The sequence below is a fragment of the Spermophilus citellus genome, assembly GCF_964194105.1.
Source record: "Spermophilus citellus genome assembly, chromosome: 8".
In the NCBI taxonomy this organism is placed as follows: domain Eukaryota; kingdom Metazoa; phylum Chordata; class Mammalia; order Rodentia; family Sciuridae; genus Spermophilus; species Spermophilus citellus.
This window is the reverse complement of record NC_138189.1, coordinates 34,011,007-34,032,272: the sequence shown is the minus strand read 5'-3', so window position 1 is coordinate 34,032,272 and position 21,266 is coordinate 34,011,007. Positions and strand designations below refer to the sequence as shown.

General features: G+C 35.8%; 1 protein-coding gene across 4 annotated transcripts in view; it reads left to right on the top strand.

The window, feature by feature from the left end:
• The window catches only part of ATP8A1 (ATPase phospholipid transporting 8A1), a 221,418-nt gene that overhangs the window by 66,342 nt on the left and 133,810 nt on the right, over positions 1 to 21,266 (top strand). For 3 of the 4 annotated variants that reach the window (XM_081303539.1, XM_081303536.1, XM_081303537.1), the window contains exons 10-15: positions 2,146 to 2,257; positions 3,503 to 3,668; positions 5,458 to 5,585; positions 8,574 to 8,651; positions 9,705 to 9,793; positions 13,341 to 13,385. In XM_081303539.1, coding sequence (XP_081159665.1) covers positions 2,146 to 2,257; positions 3,503 to 3,668; positions 5,458 to 5,585; positions 8,574 to 8,651; positions 9,705 to 9,793; positions 13,341 to 13,385 — 618 coding nt within the window. The remainder of the gene's footprint in view (positions 1 to 2,145; positions 2,258 to 3,502; positions 3,669 to 5,457; positions 5,586 to 8,573; positions 8,652 to 9,704; positions 9,794 to 13,340; positions 13,386 to 21,266) is intronic. The other variant, XM_081303538.1, reaches the window with a different exon arrangement.

Sequence of the window (21,266 nt, the reverse complement as noted above, 5' to 3'; positions counted from 1 at the left end):
TAGATAGAGCATGAAGGCCTTAGTCACATGAAGCTTTCATTAACAAAGATTCTGTGTTCTCTGTAGATTTTTGGGGGGAAGGGGGGAGATTGTTTCCTTCTTTCTTTTTAAAAATTTTTTATATTTTTATGTTTGAGTTTTTTGCTGTTTTATTCAGCTTTTTCACTGCTGTGACTAAAATACCCCATAAGAACAATTTTAGAGGAGGAAAAGTTTATTTGGGGGCTCACAATTTCAGAGGTCTCAGTCTATAGGCAGCTGGCTTCATTACTTGGGGCTCAAGATGAGACTGAACATCATGGAGGAAGAGAGTGGTGGAGGGAAGCAGCTCACATGATGCTCACACCCCCAATGCTCCAGCCACGCCATACCCAACTTCATTGCAACTCAACTAGTCCCATCAGGGGATTAATTCACTGATTGGGTTACGGCTGTCAAAACCCAATCATTTCTCCTCTGAACCCTCCTGCATTGTCTCACACATGAGCTTTGGGGGACATCTCACATCAAAACCATAACATTTGCTTTTGCTTTTTTTTTTCCTTATTAAAATGAAAACTAGGTCATAGAAACCCTTGAGCCATTAACTTTGTATATTAAATTTCCATCAAGTAGCCCAACATATCTATGATAGTACTGTATCCTTGTATTAGTTTGTATCACCTAATAACTTTCCTTAGAGAGTGGCCTTACAGAAAACCCACAAGTGACCCAACTTGAGTTTTATTCATGAAAATGTGGCTTAAATTACAGGCGATGAATAACTTCAAAATGCTTACCATTTGCTGGCCACACGCCTCTAAATCCCAGTGGCTCTGGAGGCTAAGACAGGAGGATCACAAGTTCAAAGTCAGCCTCAGCAAAATCAAGGTGCTAAGCAACTTAGTGAGACTCCGTCTTTAAATAAAATACAAAAAAAAAAAAGGTGGAGGGGCTGGGGATGTGGCTCAGTGGTTAAGTGCCATGAGTTCAATCCCGGTACCAAAAAAAAAAAAAAAAAAAAAAAAAATGCTTACCATTTCTTGAAAATGTATTTGCAATTCTTAGAGAATTGATCTTCAGGTACTATAAAACAAATGACCTGGAAGTTTAAGTACAGGGACCTGTCTCTGTGGGGGAGATATGTCAGTGCTACATACAGTGAGATCTGTGTATTTATCTTAGAGAGAGAGAGAGAGAGAGAGAGAGAGTGTGTATGTGTGTGTGTGTGTGTGTGTGTGTGAGAGAGAGAGAGAGAGAGAGAGAGAGAGAGTGCAAGAGACAGAAAGACAAACAAGAGAGACAGAATTTGAACCTCTATTATACATAAAGCTATTTTTCATTTAATGTGTGGGTGTATGTTGGGTGGTCTGCTGCAGTTCTCTTAGTCCACCATTTCCAAACATTTCAGGAAACTAAATCAACGTATTAATTTAGGAAAAGTCATAAATAGGCTTAAGAATTAGCCTCTGAATTCCAAAACACTGTCTTCTCTTTGGGATAGCATATTAGTCTGCTCAGGCTGCTATAACAGTATACCACAGACCAGGTAGCTTTCCCAGGAGAAGTTTTTTCTCACTATTCTGAGTGTTGGAAATCTGAGATCAGGATAGTAGTGTGGTTTGATTCTGATGAGGGTTTTCTTTTTGTCAGTAAAAGATGTCTTCTCACTGTGTCTTCACTTGGTAGAAAGACAGAAAGCTGTCTGGTATCTCTTCTTAAAACGGCAGTGATCTCAACATGAAGATCCCACCCTTGTACATTTTAAAAAATCGAATTAACTCCTGAAGTTGCCAACTCCAAAAAAAAACATCATATTAGGGGGTTAGAACTTCAGCATAGGAATATGAAGCCAGAATGGGGGGGTGCACAATTCAGTCCATAGGAGATAAAAATATTATAGGACTTGGCTAGTAGGATATTAAGGAGGAGTAACAGCTGTTTCCCACCAATCAATAGTTACTTTCCCAGCCACTGTTCATGTCTAAAACAATAATTCTCTTTGGTGGGAAAATTACTTGCTTTCTAGAAATAAAGCAAATGTGAGAAGGGTTATTAAAATATATTATTAAAATAACATATAGTGACTATATGGTGAACTGTGACTGTGCAGTTCTTAAGCATTTTAGAAAATGTCATTTCTAATGTCAGTATACTCTGTCCTAGCACTGTTCCTCTGGGAGCAGATCAGATTCTTCTTCGAGGTGCTCAGTTGAGAAATACTCAGTGGGTTCATGGAATAGTTGTCTACACTGGACATGACACCAAGCTGATGCAGGTGAGATTTTTATCTATGAAATATCTGGAGCCTCAGTCTTTTGGAAATACATCACTTGTAGCTCTCAGTGCAGTACTCCAAACAGAGCAGACCATCTGTCCTAGATTTCTGAGCCCCACCCCACATATCCAGAGTCTGGCCCTCCAGGATGTGTGGGGCCTTTAAATCCCCTCCCTGTGAGAAGGACTCTGTACACAGGAACACTGGAAATTTCACCAGAGATCACCTGGTGCATGAATGGTTAGATGTGTGATCTGTTGGCAGCATTTTCTGACTATTGGTGATCATTTACGTTGTCAGTAACAGTGAGTGCTCTGCATTAAAGTATGTGTCTTCTAATTTTATTTTAATGCAATCATCATACTTTAAATTTTATTTTTTCATGTAATTTAAAGAAAAGTGTGAATCAAATTGCCATTTTTATAACATTTTTATGTAAGGCTATTTTTGCCATCAGCTTTCATCCTAGCACCAATGTTTACACTTGCCTGCAAGTGCTCCTTCTCTGCATCATGATACCATCTGTGTTCAGTGGTTCCATGGGTATGGGAAACTCACTTTTAAATACCAAGTGAAAATCTACTCTTAAAGGCTAATATCTTTGTACATTGTACAGGCACAAAGATGTTATTAACAGGCAAGTGGAACTGTTCTTAATTCTTTTATCCTTAGCTATTCTGTAAATCTTTGTTTTATACTGTCCTACGGATTCCTTAGTTAGTACAGATCTAGCATAAATAATTTGAAAGGAAACTCTCCTTTGTTATCTTTTATAATCAGGGCTACCTGCATTGCTGCTATGCTCAGGAAAACAATTACCAAATGCCACCAGAAATTTGAAGATGAGAGATTTTTCAAATGTTGCCTTCATAGTTAAGAGTTTCCAGGTGTCTGGATGTAGGTGCATAGATCTTGTCTTCTCCTTTCTTGAGCAGACACTCTAACTAGATGTTTCTGCAGTACCTTATTTGCTTAAATAGCCAAGTGCATCTCACCTGCCACAATGTCTGTGAAAGAAATAATATTTAATAGAAAACAGGTTTGGAAAGTATAGTAGCCTTGGGAAAAAGAGGTACCTAACCATTGACACCTGTCCTACCTGGCATGGGTTTTGCATAATTTATATATACACATACCTCTTGATACTGACTTGTGACTCATGTTGTCATCCTCATCACATGTCAAGTACACGTCACTAAACTGTGTACATTTTTTTTTAACTATTCATCTTGTTTCTTTTTACAGAATTCAACGAGTCCGCCACTTAAGCTCTCCAATGTGGAACGGATTACAAATGTACAAATATTGATTTTGTTTTGTATCTTAATTGCCATGTCTCTTATCTGTTCCGTGGGCTCAGCCATTTGGAATCGAAGGCACTCTGGAAGAGACTGGTATCTCAATCTAAACTGTAAGCAATGATGTCGTGACTGCACTTTTTTACTTTCATTAACATGTGATTGTTTCACAATTGATCTGGATTTGTTTTATGGAATTTCCTGTTTCTAAAAAGAAGACCTTGTTGTCAAGATAATTTGACATTTAGTGTTTAGTTTTCAATGTGGTATCCAATAAAAGTACACAAAATTTTAGGATCTCTAAATTTCAAAATCCTTGAAAACACAATAAACAATCCTTAATAGTAGAAAATGTTCAGTAAATATAGCCCTTAACATGATATTCATAAGTAAAAGCTATTTTTTAAAAATAGTTAACTATCTGATACAGAAAGAAGATTGTGTGTGTTCTCACATGCATGCATGTTTTATTATAAAGTAGTTTACATACCTTAAAAATGTTTTAATTGAATGCACTTGCATTTGATCTCAGTAATACAGAGAGTCCTATGTTAATACTCACCTTGACCAGGGGAAAGTGCTGTTAGATTCCCTGTGGAGCATACATCCTTGTGTGGTTGTGGTATTAATGTGCCACCCCTGGGTATTTCTAGGAAGTGGGTTTGCATTTCCATTTGGTAAATACTTAATTTCCAAGTGTGAAAACTAATTCTAGTAAAGTCTTATTGCAAAAACTGATTTTTAAAAATCTGCTTTTTATTATATTTATTTAACTTTGCAGCTCTTACAAGTCATTTTTATACTCCCTGGTTTATTATTTTAACATGAAAAGTGTTACTATTATCATCAGTTTGTTTTTTCATATTCTTTGCAATTTGTCTGGGATACCTGTTTCACTTTCCTTATTGAGAAGGAAGAGGTCAGGTACATGTCTATTCTCCCAGTGGCTCAGGAAGCTGAGACAGGAGGATCCCAAGTTCAAAGCAAGCTTGCAACTTAGTAAGGCCACAATCAACTCAACAAGGCTCTGTCTCAAAAAATAAAATTAAATTTAAAAAGCTTGGAATGTGTGGTGAAGTACCTCTGACTTCAATCCTTAGTACGAGAGAGAGAGAGAAGATAGGAGGATAGAAGAAAGAGTATAATTTACCTATGAATGAATAATACTCCTACAGTTGGAATTGGTTTTACTGCCACTATTTTGTTTACTTGCTTGCTTTTTAAAAGTGTGCTTTAAATTGAAAATGCTTTTTGAATTCATATGAAGTCATTCTATGCAATTGAAATTTTACATTTATAAACCTCTGTCTTCTCTGGACTTGTAAAACGTGATTTGCAGTACTTAGTAGTTCTTTCACACTTTAGTACCACTATGCAGCTCTTAATAGAATTAACAGCATATCAAATACAAGTACAGTTATCCCTCAGTTTCCATGAGTGATTAGTTCCAGGACAGAGCAAGGATGCCAAAATCCACAGATGCTCAAGTCTCTTATATACAGAATGGCATAGACTTGGCATGTAACCTATGCACATTCTCCCATATACTTAAATCTCTGCATTACTTATAATACATAATACAATGTATATGCTATGCAAATAGGTGTTATACTGTATTGTTTAGGGAATAATGACAATGAAAGTGGTATGCACATATATAGACAGTTTGTGTTCTTTCATTCCCTCCACCCCACAAATGCAGAGCCTTCAGATATGGAGGACCAACTGTAGTGTAATTCCATCTTGAAGGATGTATTTGAGAATCAGGACATGTTGTCAGCAAAATGTTCCTCCCAAATTATCCACATAGGCTGTATAATATGGAACATTCTTACTATGCTAAATTTTTATCAGTGCAAATAAAATAAATCTGTAAATTATTCTTCTCATCTCTCCCAACAGATGGTGGTGCTAATAATTTTGGACTGAATTTCTTGACCTTCATCATCCTTTTCAACAATCTCATTCCAATCAGCTTGTTGGTTACATTAGAGGTGGTGAAATTCACCCAGGCATACTTCATAAACTGGGTAAATATGAGTTATTATTTTACAATAACAATACATTTTGTTTTCTTATGATAAGATTTTTTCATCTCCCCAGGAGAAAGAAAATCTTAATTACACCTACCTTTTATTGACTACAAGATGATATTTTTGAGCCTGATGTAATTTTAACAAAATCCCCTCTTCTCAAAAGCATGCATGTTTATAAACTAGGTATCTTGAGAGAAAAAAAATGGTTCTCTAATTCAGGAAACCTATTTTGGGATACTTAGTGGTTGAAAAGGAAGGAGACCATGAGATTGGAATTAATAAATATCTGGATTATAGTTCTAGTATTATAATTTGCTACATATGCAAACTTTGCCTAGTCCCTTGACTTCTTTCAAGTTTATTTTCTTGGCCACTCACATAGGGATGATAAAACATGCTTTACCCACATCTCCCTGTGGCTGTATATATCAAGGAGTCTCTTGACATAGCAAAGAACTTCATAAACAATCAAGTACTCTACAAATGATGCTGAGTTTGCTATTGGTAACAACCAGATCATCTCTCATGTTTATTCACATTTACAGTTTATTTTTCCACACTGTTAACAATCTCAGCATGAACTTTTCTTCTTAATTACTTTCTTAAATTTTTATAATTATTGGTAAAATGTATTAGACATCTGTTTTCTAAAAAAAATTAATAAACATTATCATACTTTCAGGTTTAGATTATCAAAGTTTAAATTAATTGATCTACATTAAATCCATCAGGAAGTTTGATTTTCTTTATTTTAAGAAATTGTGCTGTTATTTTTGTTTCTTAAATCATTTAAAGCCTTTCTATATTGACAATATTGGGATTTTTAAAAATTCAGCCTATGATACTATTGCAACCGCTCAATGTCTTCTTGTGGTAAGTGTCAGTCTCTTAATCCCTTGGTTGGAGATCAGTGTCATGTAGACATCTGAAATGAGCTGCAGACATAGCTGTCCTCATACAAGGATTACATTGCTGAAGAATTTTGTAATGTGTCCAAATATAATTGAAACTTACTGAAGGGTTCTCATTCAGATATTATAAGGTAATTCACTATGAAGGTCAAATGACTAGTCAATCAATTTGTTATTTTTTATTTGGACTTTCAAAAATAATATTGACTTCAAATAATTATATAAGCTTAGTGTTGGAGGAACATAACAGGCTTAGGCTTTTAAACCACATTTCTTATATACAGGTATTTTGTAACATCCCTGATGGATGGAATACTGGAGATGGAAGACTTGTTTTCCCCTCTTCCCTTACAAGGCAACTTTTTCCTTGTATAGAAATGAGATTTGTAATCATCTTCCTTTGATTCTGCTTCTGCCCAGTGAATCTGTGTGAAAACATTTTATTTTATTTCTGAATTATAGCCTTCTAAGATATTTGAACTCAGCTTCCATTCCTGCTCTTCTGCCATATCCTTTTCTCCCTAAATAAACATCCCCATCTCCTTTGATTGCTCTTTGTTTCATGAAGTTTCCAGATTACTCTCCATTCTGACCACTCTTCCCTCTTCTCTAAATATAGCCTGGTTGGCTCATGTCTCTCTTAAAATATGGCACATAAAACTCAATAGCCTCTTCCAGAAGTGATGCTGATCAGTTCAGAACACAGATCTGAGAGAGATCTGTTTTGGTTTAGAGTCTGGCCTTTTCATTTGATGTGTAAAATCATTAAACCACAACTCTGACTTGTTGACAAACTTTTCCACTATAGAAAATATTAATTTTGTTGGCTATTAGAGTCAAACCTCATGACTTCTAGACACAAGGCAAGAACAGATAAGTTCTTTTGGCTTTTGAGAGGTACCTTTGCTTGGCTTTCAAGTATGCTGAATACAAAACTTAGCCCAAAAGGTACAACCAGGTAGAATCTCTTGGACAATTTTCCCAGGGGGTTGACGACCTAATTATTTGAGCAACCTTTAGTTGCCCTTTTCTTTCTCATGTCATTAAGCACCTACCTAGTGTCAGACACTCCAGGGAACACATTTCATGTGTTATCTTATTTAGTCTTTACAATAGGTCACCTTTACTGAAAACAACCAAATGACAGCCAACCTAGATTGCCTGATTCCAGAGACATACTCTTAACTACCGTGTATCTCTGTCTGCCCTAATGTCATCAGTTTTTGATCCCAAATGGTGTCCTTTTTCCTTCTCAGAATCACAGAATCAATAAATGGACCAAGCCCCAGTTGAGCAATGAAGGAAGGGTTTTCTTTGGCAAAGAATGGGGATGCAGAGAAAAATGCTCACAGATCCGTTTATAGATCTGTTTGGGGCTGGAGGTGATAGATATGGGGTAAGAGAAATTAAGGGTAAAAGAAATCAGGGATATGCTAATAATGGGTATGAATATTCATGGTTATTTTATTTTTTCTGGGAACAAGTAGAGATTTTCTGGAAATTCGAGTGACACCATTTTTCACTCCTTTTATGTTTCTTGTGACTACCGTGGCAACTGTCAACTGTCATGGAGCTGGAGGTGTATCATTTAGCATGCAGATAGGATTATAGTGAAGTTAGAGGTTGTTGGTTGGTCACTCTGGTAGCCACCTTATTAGATCCAACTGGTTTTCCTTAGCCCACCTGAAGATGGACTTCTGGCCTACAAGGTCTTCTGTCTTCAAAGATAAGCAAGATTAGGGAAGAAATTCAAGGAGGTCATATAGGCAGTGTTTGTGTTAGTCTGTGCTCAAGGACTAAAGAATAAGGAGGGGCCTAACACATTCTGATGTTATCCAAAGGTCTGGAGATGTTCTGGGTTTTGTAAATCAGAAGAAAGATTATTTAGCAGTTAACATCTACATCACGTAGGCCTGGCGTTCTTGTAGAATTTAGAATGCAAAGGGAGACGAAGCAACTCTACAAAGGACAACTCCTAAAGGAGCTGTCACCGTCACAATACTGCTTTCTTTTAAATTTCAACCCAATGCCTTATAACTAGTTGTATTCATTTCTCTGTTTATTTTTTAAGGATCTTGACATGCACTATGAACCCACAGATACTGCTGCTATGGCTCGAACATCTAATCTGAATGAGGAACTTGGCCAGGTAAGTGTTGAATCAGAAGTCAGATTTGGTATAATTCCTGTCGTATGGGACAACTTCAGATGAGGTAACAACTCCTAATTTTCCAATATTTGAATAATCCACATAGGGACATTTTTAGTACACATCTCACCATCTTCATTTTCAGTAAGTGAAGTTTTCAACTCTGTTTAAAGTGGATTCTGTGTTCAAGATAAGATACTGCACAAACCTAGGCATGTCCTCAACTTGTAGCCTGATGAGTACAGAAAATGTTAGAATTGCAAAATTGTTCATACCTTTCAACTAGAAAGGAAGGGAAAACTCAAGTTGTGTGAGTTTAGTCAAATAGGAATTTTACGTTTACATTTCATAAGTCATACAATACATGGCTTAATAGAGATGCATTCTGAAAAATGCATTGTTAGCTGATTTTTGTCATTGTGCAAACAACATAGAATGTACTTACACATACTGATGTCTGTGTCTCACTAGGCAATATAACCTGGTGGTATCACCATCATATTTGTGGTCCCTTGGTGACTAAAAGACCTTATGGCATACAACTGCACGTGTGTATCTGTTAATCCACTCATGTAAGCTAGCTGCCTGAGATTTTGTTTTCTTATATCATCACCACTTCCAAAATCTTAGTATTTAAATAGTATGCAGGACAGAATTTTTCTTTTTGTTACCAGTTCAGATGTTGTATGAAATTAATTGCACAAGCTATCATGAATTCTACAGTTGGGTTGTTATTTTGAGAAATGTTGACAGACATCCCAGTACAGTAGTGATACTCTCTAATGAAAAATCAGACCATACTCAGGCATATTTCTCTCTGCCCATAGTATTTTGAATATTTAGATAGTTTTTAATACCAACATGTGAAATAATTTATTGCTAAAATATTTTTTAAAAGTTGAATGTCCTCTCTGATGTGTGTGCAAGAACTAGTCAGTTAATAACGTTCATTGTACCCCTACAATGTAACAAAGTTAATTTAAAAATATAAAGGAATTTTTTCCCCTCTAAAAAATTTGAAACATTAATGAGAAATTTTAACCTTTTTTTTAGGTTAAATACATATTTTCTGACAAAACTGGGACTCTGACATGCAATGTAATGCAGTTTAAGAAGTGCACTATAGCAGGAGTTGCTTATGGGTGAGTTTTTCCCCCCCCTTTAATGAGAATGTGATATACACATTTAATTAATGCTAACAGTTTGGTACTCTTGGGAATTCTTATTAGAGGAGGGTTTCGTTCTTGTTTTTTTTTTTTTTCTTTAATCTAGAAAGCAGCTGTTTTAATTTCAGGACACACATAGAGTTTGGTATTATTTTCACTGAGGATGAAATGAGGTGGGTCTTTGCTCAGTAGGTTTTTCAGTGTTTAGGTTTGTAAAAGGGTCTCCATCTGGCCTTGGTAATAAGGAGTAAATATGTTTCCATTTGCAATGGTGCAGTAAGAGTGCAGCTTGGATGTGGTGAGACAATACAGTCAGGCCTTGGTCAGTTTTCAAGTTAAAACACTGTTGTTTCTCCTTCAGTTATGACTGGTTTTTCTTATATCATCTCACCTCTTAGCACTTGTAGAGCAATCTAGAATTCTGATGATGCGAAGGAGGTAGGGATATGAACCTTTTTTGTTTTTTTTTTAATCTTTTTTGTGATACTGGGGATTGTACCCAGTGGTGCTCTACCTCTGAGCTACATCCCCAACCCTTTTTATTTTAAAACAGGGTCTCGCTAGATTGCAAGACTTGCCTGGAACTTGTAATCCTCCTGCCTCAGCCTCTGAGTCACTGGATGTGAAATTCATTTTAATCTAGAAGATAATTAATATTAATGAAAGTTTCTTATCATCCAGATAATGTTGTTTAGAACATGCTGGTTGGGCACCCATTTAATTTATATTGTATTTTTAGGTATGCTTGCCTAAACTGTTCAGACTCTTCTCTTAGAAATACTTGTAGAACAATATGAGAAGATTAAATTCTACATTACTAAAAAAGACATCATCAAAAATTGAAACACTCTTCTGGCTGGTTGACATTGGTCTGTCATCAAATTTTACAACTATTCTTATCTACAGTGAGGCTGGTAAATAATGATCTCTTAATCATACAAATAGGTACTTGCTTTTGGGTTTTCTGGTTCATACCCACTCTTATTCACACTTTTTCTCTGAGCAGTAAGCCAATATAAAAAGAGTTGAATTTTTAAAAAAAATTTTGAGCTAAATTTTGAGTTAAAGTTTGGCTTAAAATTACAAATATTTCATGAAAAATTCTAAAGATACATGGTTATTCCTGGATTCAGGGTCTACAAAGAGAAATAGATGGAGGCAGACATGCTTGTTCTTTGGAACAAGAAAGAGTAAAAAGGACTTAAATCTTTGCCTATAAATGAAGTTAAAAGGAGTTGACTGAAGGGCTTCTTCACACTTTGAAGACAGGCTGGTGGTCTGAGAGACATGCTTGCTGTTTCCAGGACTGGATGCTGTCTTTGCATTTTTCCTTTTTATCTGAAGATTTCCTCATTCCCTTAGATCTAAGAAGCTCACCTCACTGCTTTCCTCCAGTTGCTCCTGGAACAGGAGAGTTTCAGCCACACTCTTTGGCATCTTGTACTTACACATTCTACCCACAGTAATCCCCAAGAATAGAAGCAAAGGCCTAATGTGACTCTTGAGCTTGTCATATTATACATTTGCTGTCAGATTTATGGTGCTGTCTGTTTTTACACAGATTCTATATTCATTCATAGATATTATTTCTACAATGCACCTGTTCCTTGGACTTTACCCAGTTTCCAATTGAATAAGCGGGTTCTTAGAACTTAGAACTTCATAATTATCGATTGTGAAATTATCAGAGCAGAAAGTTAAAATGAGATCTAGTCTTTCTGCTGCATTTTGTACAGGTTTTTCTCATTCTTGGAACAGGTCTTAAATTACCTGCAGGTGGTAGTTCTCAAGAGCAGTGCTCTTCTTGTGTTAGTTGGTATCATTGTTAACAACTGAGAGAACAAGGATGGGTTTGATCAAAGTGTTGTCATATATAGTTTAAGTTTCCAGTGAAACAAAGTACCTCTTGGGAAAGTAACATTTCTTAATGGTGAGGTGCAAACATGGGCATGGGTTCTAGCATTATCTCTAGTTCATCCTGTGACCCTAGAAAATTCCTCTTCAGGTAATCCTGATGCTTAAAATGTAATGAGGCAGGAAATTACACTGTCTCTAACATCCTTCTCCAGATATAGAGTTTAGAAGAAAATAAAAACACAGCACTTCTTTTGTTTGAAAAGTTTAATTGTATAAAAAAAAAAGTGTACATGGTTGCTAGCAATGATTATTTTGTAAAGAGCAATGTGCTCTTTGAGTGTTGTAGAATATTTTCAAGAATACCAAAAGCTGTATTGATTAAAACTGGTTGTTAAACTCCTTTGCAAGATTAATGTATTATCTGTGCATTTGCTTTAGGCATACTTAACCCTGACTGAGTTTCTAATTAAGATCCCTGCCCACACATCCTGGTGGACAGTTGGATTGTCAGCATTATAGAGAGCTGTGACTATCTGAAGGCTTTGGGGAAACCATGACTTCTGACAAGCATGTGTATACACATCAGGGTCACACAACTCTGTTATCTAATTCTAGCCAATCTCTATGGTTGAAGGGTGGGGAGAGTGATTACTGTCAATCGTGTTACTGTGGGATTTTCTCTGAGCTCTCTTAGGTCATAGGTACCTACACAGGTTCCCATTTGCCCCATAATAGTATTTGATAGTATTTAATATGGGAAACTATTAGACACATGCACTTGTAACCACAACAGAAGAAAGCAAGTTGTCTGTCCTCCCAGGAGATAGTAATACAAACTTCCAAACACCAGCCACTGCCTTTGGAGTTACAAGTTTATAGCTCATCCTTCTTCAGTGCGTCTACGGAAGATAAAGCTGTTTTATCCTAGATAGAGTCAAAGGTGAGTCCCACTGCATTTAATTAGCTAGAAGGATAAGATATGAAATCTTCAGCTAATTCTGAGAATGTCATAATTTTGTCAAAAGAAAATATTAATGCTTAAAGTAATGCTCTAGAATTTAATTTTAGTAAATTTTCTCTCATGTTGTTTATTTTTGCCCCAAAGTTTGCCCTTTTGAATTCATGATAGGCAGAAAAATAAAAAGATTTGTACATAGTTGCTAGTAATGATTATTTTGTAAAGGTCAACTTTGTGTTAGGGATGCTTCTGCCTAAACTTACTAGATTATTCCATTAGATCTTTTTTATGGGACAGTTACAGTATGATAATTCATTCCTAGGTATCAGCACATTTGTATCATTAAAACGCTTTTTTCTGATTATGCTTTATGTGTGATTAACTTTGCCGTGGTTTTAGCAAACATTTAAGTTGCTAAGTTTAAATGTTTCTTACTGAATCTGAATGCATTACATAAAATCAGTAAATTCCATGGTGAAGAGGCAAATTGGCTACGCAGTTACAGGATACCTTTGTACACCTGCTTAGCTAACCATAAATCATCATATTCTACTTACTATACTAACTGCCATTCTTTCAGACTCAACTAAAAGTCCATTTTCCTAACATTTTGGAGATCCATCTTTCAGCACTTCCTTTATGGTTTTATGCTCCCAGACGTTCTGTGATTATTTTTCCTTTTTCTGTCCTTCCTCTTGCTTTCTGAAGCCATGTCCCTGAACCTGAGGACTATGGGTGCTCTCCTGATGAATGGTAAGCTGTGTGGACCTTGCTGTCTCATTCATCTCTTTGAAAAGGTTTGCGTTCTGTTGTTTTGTTAGACCCATTTCACCGCACTGCTCATCTAGGTTGGTTGAAAATGCTATGAAGGTTATCTCTTGAAATCTATCACATAGCCTTCATTTTCTATTGAATAACCTTTATAAGCATTTGATAAACATTTAGATTAATGGTTAGATTTGCTGGAGTTTATGTTATTTATCTATAATAAAGTCTTTAATGATCAATCCCGAGTCTCTGGGCTGTGAACTACCTGATTTCAACTACAGTTCCTAAAGCTTTCCTGGGTTTTTAGCCTAACACTGCCCCCTTCTGGCAATAAATATCCTCTGCAGAACTGCAAAAAAGTGCTGAAACATCCCAGGCAGTGAAATTTTCTTTTTTATATTGTCCATTATTTTAATATGTCCAGGGGCTATAAAATGAACATTTTTCAATGAAATGTCTGGAACAAAGACTGGAAGACTGTGATACCCAGGACTAAAGTGAATTGCGATATAATTAATTTTAGACTTATTAAAGACAGCATTTTGTAGGTTTAATTTGGGTTTGTTTGCTCATTTTACTTTAAAAATTCCATGCCTTTACATTTTCATCTAGGATAATATACATTTTTATTTATATAATTCATCATGACATGGGAGGAAGTAGAATTTGAAAAAAAAAATGGGTTCCTTTAATGCTGGGGACTTTAGAAAATATTAAGGCTTTATAGATGTTTCTGTTTTAATTTTCAGATTGTACTTATATTTTGTGAGTAAACCATATATCCAATATGCATTGAAGTCTAAAACCATTAATATTTTTAACCTATGATTTAATTCAGTAAAATGAAAATTTGATTTTAAAAATTTTAGTAAACCCCATTCTACCTGGGGTTAATGACAGAAGCAGTTGTTTGACTCATCACAACTCATGAGTCATCACATGCTCATGGCCTAGTGTCATATATTTAACACCTACACACCAATAAATTTTCAGTGCTCTTTAAAATATACTACTATTTGTGAATAATCCAACTTTAATGTTACATAAAAACTGAAGATAATAATGATATTTTAAAAATAAACACTAGGGAAGGCTTTTATCACCTTTATAATAAAGTAAGCTTTATTTTATATATTTGGATTCTTCATCTGTAAAATAATTACCTGTAGCCCAGCAAAAATGAAGGAACAAATATTTCTTGAGTTTCCATGTTCTGGGCCATGTCTTTGGATTCCAACTACCCAAGTTCAGATCCTGATCATACTGGTGCCCTTGAACAAATTATCTAACTTTGAATGAGTTTCCTCATTTGGAAGAATATGGTGCTAATAGTAGTGACATCTCAGGAAGTTTTAAGGATTAAATGAGTCTGTTTTTAAAATGCTTAGAAAGGTGTTTGGATGCTGTAAGCCCACACTGTGTTAGCTTAGGTGTCTGTCAGTTAAATCCTCATGACATACTTGATGTGGCTATTTTAAAGTTGATAAAATTTGGGCAGAGGACTTAGTAAGTGATTTGCCACCCAATAATATATCCAGAAACCTGGGAGACAGAGTTAAAGCCTGGCTTAGATTGGTTACAAAGTGTATTCTGGTTATATTACAGCCTGTAGATTTTAAAGGACTTTAAAGAATATCTGTTTTTAGAGCAAAAGATAGCCTTGCATCTTCAGTCATTTTTATCCCTCTGTTTCACTCAAGTTTTTCCAACCTGGAATTTATTTTAGTAAATGTCTTGTGTTTTTAAGCAAGAACAAGTACAGCAGTGAAATCTAATTGAAGAGAGGAAAGTTAGCACAGGGGTGCACAACCTTGCACATTTCATATTTCCAAGGAAATCAAGATCAAGTCTGATTCTAACTGAATCCTGTGGTCCAGGTATCCAACTGCATCTTCCTGCTGCTGGTCTGTAAGAGTATAGATTCCTCTGTAAATAAAAAACTTCAAAATGAATTCCATACTGGTGTTCAACAGTTTTGCCTTCCAATACGGAGTCCACTGAATTCCATGTATAAAACCTATGCTCTGTGCTTAGTGAAATAAGCCAGTCCCAAAACACCAAAGGCCACATGTTCTCTCCAATATGTGGATGCTAACACACAGTAAGGGGTGAGTAGAATAGAAGTTCATTAGATTAGACAAATGGGAGTGAAGGGAAAAGAGGGGGGGATGGGAATAGGAAAGACAATGGAATGAATAAACATATGTAACTTTCCTATGTTCACCTATAAATACACAACCAGTGTAACTCCACATCATGTACAATCACAAGAATGGGATCAAAATTGGAATGGGTTGCACTCCATGTATGTACAATATGTCAGAATACACCCTACTGTCTTGTATATCTGCAAACAACAAGTTTTTAAAAAATATATGCACTGTATTTATTTTGCTGAATCAGCATTCACCCCCAAAAAAGGTCCAGTTAAACACATATTTAACACTTAAATATATGTAGATTCCATACTTACATCTAGCCAAGTTTCAAGACAAACCTGTAATATATTAACACTTTTGAACACATTCTATTGACACTAAGGATAAGTGAATGGTGACTAGCTCTACTGTCTTAAACATATTAATTTAAATGGTTTACAGAGATAAAATCATATCCTAACCAATGGCTTCTTACTCCAAAATAAGTATTATTTTATTATTATTGCCAAGTACCATCAGCTAGCATGTAACCAGCCTCACAGATTAATTCCTTTCTATTAAAAGGCTGCCACTCAAAATATCATGCTAAGCAAAAAAAGCCAATCTCAAAAAACCAGTGACCGAATGTTTTCTCTGCTAAGTGGATACTAATCCATATGGGGTGAGGTGGTACATGGGATAAGTGGAGGAACTTTGGATAGGGCACAGGGGAAGGGGGAAGGAGGTAAAGGGATAGGAAAGATGGTGAAATGAGACAGACATCATTACCCTAGGTACCTGTATGATTGCACTAATCGTGTGACTCTACTTCATGCACAACCAGAGAAGTGAAAATTTTTTCATTTGTGCATAGTGAACCAAAGAGCTTTCTACTCTCATGTATAACTGATTAGAACTAATAAATAAATATTTTTTAAAGGCTGCCATTCTCTGAATTGATAGTATCAATATTTTTGAGATTACAGAAAAATAACTTTTATTTGCAGCATCTGTGTAGCTTTAAGATATGTTGATTTTCCAAAACTACATAATTTCCACAACCATTTTTCTCCTTTTATAACTTTTATTGTGGAAAAATTTAAGCATAAGCAAAGATAGAAAATATGTCCATCGTTTGCTCCCATGGCGTGCACCCAAGACCAACTTCAATCCCTCTGTGCCCTCTCCCCCAATACTATTTTGAAGCAAATCCTAGATATTATTTTGGTTTTCTTAACTGTTTAGTGTGTGTATGTATGTGTGTGTATATATATATATATATAGTTGCACATTATTCTTGTGATTTTTTTTAAGCTGAGGATGAGTCTCCAGATGATCACCTCTGTGCTTCATCATTTCACTGTGGTTTTTAGCATTATCACAGTATCAGCAGATAGTACTATTTTTCTATTCATTTGTTTTCTCACTTTAGCCTATAATTATGTTTGGAGTGAGTGGTATTTATTCTGCTGAAAAAGCTAGACTCACTAAAACATTCTGCCAGGTATGACTGCATAACAATGAGATCTAACACATCTAAATTAGCATTAGTCTTCAAAGTAGTCCCCTTGGCAGGTAATTTATTTATTCCAGTGATGCAGCCTTTCACAGAATGCTTTTTTGGAAATCCTCTTTTGTAATTGCCTTCAGAAATACTTTGAGTCACACCGAAAACTGGGACTCATTACTTTGGTCAGAACCAATGTCTAACAAAAATACTATTGAATTTAATCACCTGTACATATTCTTGGACTTGACTTCAACTCTGAATAACAAATTCATTGCTAAAAATTAAATCTCCCAACCAGGAATTTTGGTTTGGAAGCAGTAGTGACATTGAAAAGCATGGAATGCTGACCCTCTCAAGGATAGAGACCCAAACAGCAGAAGCTAGGGTAGGAGGTTGGGGTTTCTACAGGTTAGGGAAAGGGGTACATCCCCCAGGTCTTAGAGGGTGCTGACTGGAGCTTAGCTATAGTTCGCCATGCTCATGGTCTTAGAGAACTGCCACATGCCTGACAATGAGCTCCACTGAGCACTATCATAAGGTAATCATGCACCTTAGATGTTAGCGTGTTAGTGTAACCAGCGACCAGTCCAGACCTGGTGGAATGACATGAATGCGGTCTTCATGCAGAGATTTATATGTGGCTCAGCCTAAGCGAATTGCCTGGGCTTACAATAGTCTCACTGCCTGGTGTTGGAAATCTCTCTGCCTAGTAGTGCACATTGGTTTCTTCTGTGTGGAGCAACTAAAAGAGAAATTCAATAAATCTATCTTAAAATCCTGTAGCTTTGTGCTTTTGTCCATAGTTCAGCCCTTCCCATGGTGTATACCTTGGCATCAGTGGCCCTGTAGCAGGACCGTGGACAAAGTTGTTGACTCTGGGTCTCACGATGAATTTGGAAATGTGCCTTCCAGGCTGGCTTGGGGCACAGCACACTCCAGTCCCAGTGCACACCTGACCACTGCAGGGCCCACCTCAGCAGTAGTCCTGCAGGTGGCTGGATGTAAAAGCAGATGCACATTCGCCTGTTGATGTGGCTTGGCTGCTGACAACCAGCTGTCTCTTCACTCCTGTACTTAATTACATTAAACCAAGAAAAATGATTTTTAGCATCCTTGTCTCTCTTAGATTGTATGTATGTCCAAATTTTGCAGTGTTACCCAGTGAGAAAATGGCCTTCAATGGCTCCTTACTGTCTATCCATATTATAATTAAACACATTTATGACAAGTTAAAGGAGCAAATGAAAACTCAGGACTTGCATTTTGTCAGCCTAAACCTTGGCTAGAGAATTCTAGTTTTTTAAAATATGAAGGTATTCAGGCTGTGTTGAAAGTTGTATATTTTTGCCTGGACAATGCGGAGTATGGCCATCATCTCCTAAAGAGAGAAGTTTCCTATATGTACATTTTGTCTGGTTAATTGCAATTCTCTTGACTCGGGACATTTGGAATGAATTTGAAGTTGGTCACTGTTTGCTTTTGGAGTGTGCAAACACGTGCTCAGCCAGCAGGACCCATGCTCAGCCAGCAGGACCCATTCTCGTGGTGTATCTGGGCTGCCATGCCTGCTCCCTGCTCACATGCAAGTGCTGAATTTCATTTGAAAAACAAACATTTATATTCCATGCATGTGTGATTATGTCAGATTGAACCCCAATATTATGTATGACTATAATGCACTAATGAAAACCAAAAAATATCCAGACAACCACAAAAATCCCAGTTCTTCACAGTCACACTGCCTGTCCTTGTATTGCTGTGTATGGTGTGTATCAACATTGAGTGTATGTGGTGGGCACGTCTATATTTCAGTTGGCTTACATGGATTTTGTTCTTGTTTTTTTTCCTTTTAATTTGATTTTTAAGTTCATAACACATTAATGTGTTACAAGTTCAAAAGGTATAAAAAGGAAAATTCCCCCCCTTTCCTGTCCTCCATTTCCACTTCTAAAGATAAGCAGTATGATTAATTTCAAGTATATCCCTCCAGACCTGTCATATGAATATATATTATTTATTCACTTTTTAAATGTTTTTCTCATGCTTTTACAAAAAGCAAAGCATATTGTACACAGTTTTGTACCAGCTTTTCATTTGACAGTGTATCATTGAGTTGTATTACCAATTTACATTCTTACCAGTGATAGGCTTCACGGCTTTTTCACAATTGCAACGGCACAGTTGTCAAACTTTATTTTTTGCCATGTTGATAAACTTAAATTTCACTTCTCTCATGATGAGGTGAGATGGAATAGAGGCTTTATAGCTGCTTATATTCTCTGCTTTGTGAGCTGTGTTTGTTGTCTTGCTCCTTGTTCTACTGCAATATTGATTTTTTTTAAAATGAAAGAAGTTGTTACTTCATGGAAATTTGCCCTTATTGTGTAAGTTGAAAGGGGTTTTTTTGCCCCCAGTTTGTTATTTGGCTTTTGACTTTGCTTGCATTAGTTTTTGCTCTGTGAAAATATTTACTGTTAAACAGTTGTGTTTATCCGCTTGTTTTCTGAACTATGTATGAAACCTAAGCCTTTCCCACTCCTGAGTTTTTTTTCCTCCATGTCTTTAGTGCTTATATTAAATCATTGGTCCATCCAGGGTTTATTTTGATTTTAAGATGAAAAGTACAGCTCCAATCTTTTATTTCTTCATTTTTCCTTTTATCTTTTGGGTTTCATGTTGATATGAATTTTAAATTTTAAAACTTTCAGAGTCTGCACTGTCACATATGAAGATGAGTATTACCAGTTAGGCCATCTACATTTTTGTATGAACTGGAAATAATTATTTTCCACATATTGTAGTTTTTGAATCAGGCTGCAAAAAGTTTCAGATTACATGTCGATTACATGCTCATTGTTCTCCTTTTTCTACTCTGTCACTGAGCTATATCCCTAGCTATTTTTTTTTAAGACAGGATCTGACTAAGTTACCCAGGCTGACCTTGAGCTTGAGATCATCCTGCCTCAGTGTCCCAATAGCTCGGATCAGAGATGTGTGCCTGTGCACCTGGCTGTTATTTTTACTTTTAATGTAGTTCTTATTTTTAAATGACAAGAGCTTCCTAATTTTATTATTTACTTTGTACTAAAAGTGAGCATTTGGTAATATTTCTGAGCACATTGATGAGTATGTGCCAGATTCCTCCAAACCAGACTATCTGATCAGAGGCTGATGTCTGTGGGTCTTGAGAAGGAAGCACTTTCTGGGAGAGGAGATCTTAGTTAATATCACCCATGTTGGAAGACTTGACAATGTGAGTAAATATTTCCATAGCATATCTAGAGTTACTCAGTGATAAATTCATTTGAAAGTCATATCAATTATGGCAACTGGGACTTATAAAATGAAAGAATTATTGGTGAGATTAATAAGCCAGAGTTTCAGATTTATAAAGATTTTTAGTCTGGAATTATTTGGAAGGAAAGTAGATTTCCTCATGTAAGATGTGACTATGAATATTATTTGACTTTCCAATTTCTCTGACAAATAAAGTAGGAGAATATAACTATGAACCATTAACAAATACATATGGTAAAACTTTATAAAGCCTTAAGTAGTAAACTGTTTTTAGTAAGTGATAATATTTGTAGGAGAAACATGCTAGTTTTTCTGTCTACCAATTGATAAGTCATTTAAAAAATCTTAGCTTTTTTCTTCCACCTCCATCTGTAAAACTAAAGCAGTAGAAACAATAATAGTTGTAATTGTTCATTTTGCTTCCTAGGGATATTTTGAGAATCCTAAACTAATATGTTAACAAAGATATTGTAATTTTGAGAACTTTCTTAATAGGCATGTAAATAAAGATGTGTCTTCTTATAAACATTCCAACTTCCTTGGTTATTGGAAGAAATGTATTTCATTGGAGATACTGTGTATGTCTATTTAAAATTCTTTTTTTTTTCAGTGATTTCTCCTTTTTAATTTTTTGGCTTTAAAATGTGAATGTCATGATATTTGACACACTAGCATGGATAAAACTCTTTGTAGTCTATAAAAATTGTTATTAAAATCTTTCTAAATTGTAATTACTTATTACCAGAGACATTTCTTTTTCTTATAATTTCTGAAATTTTCTCCTGTGCTCAAAAGCTGAGATGTATGTATTTCACTATACATTTCAAATTATACTCTTTTTTTAAACATTGCCATTTAAATGTTTCTTGTTTTTCATTTGAATCTCTTATATGGAGTGGCCATGAGAAAGGTAACACTGCC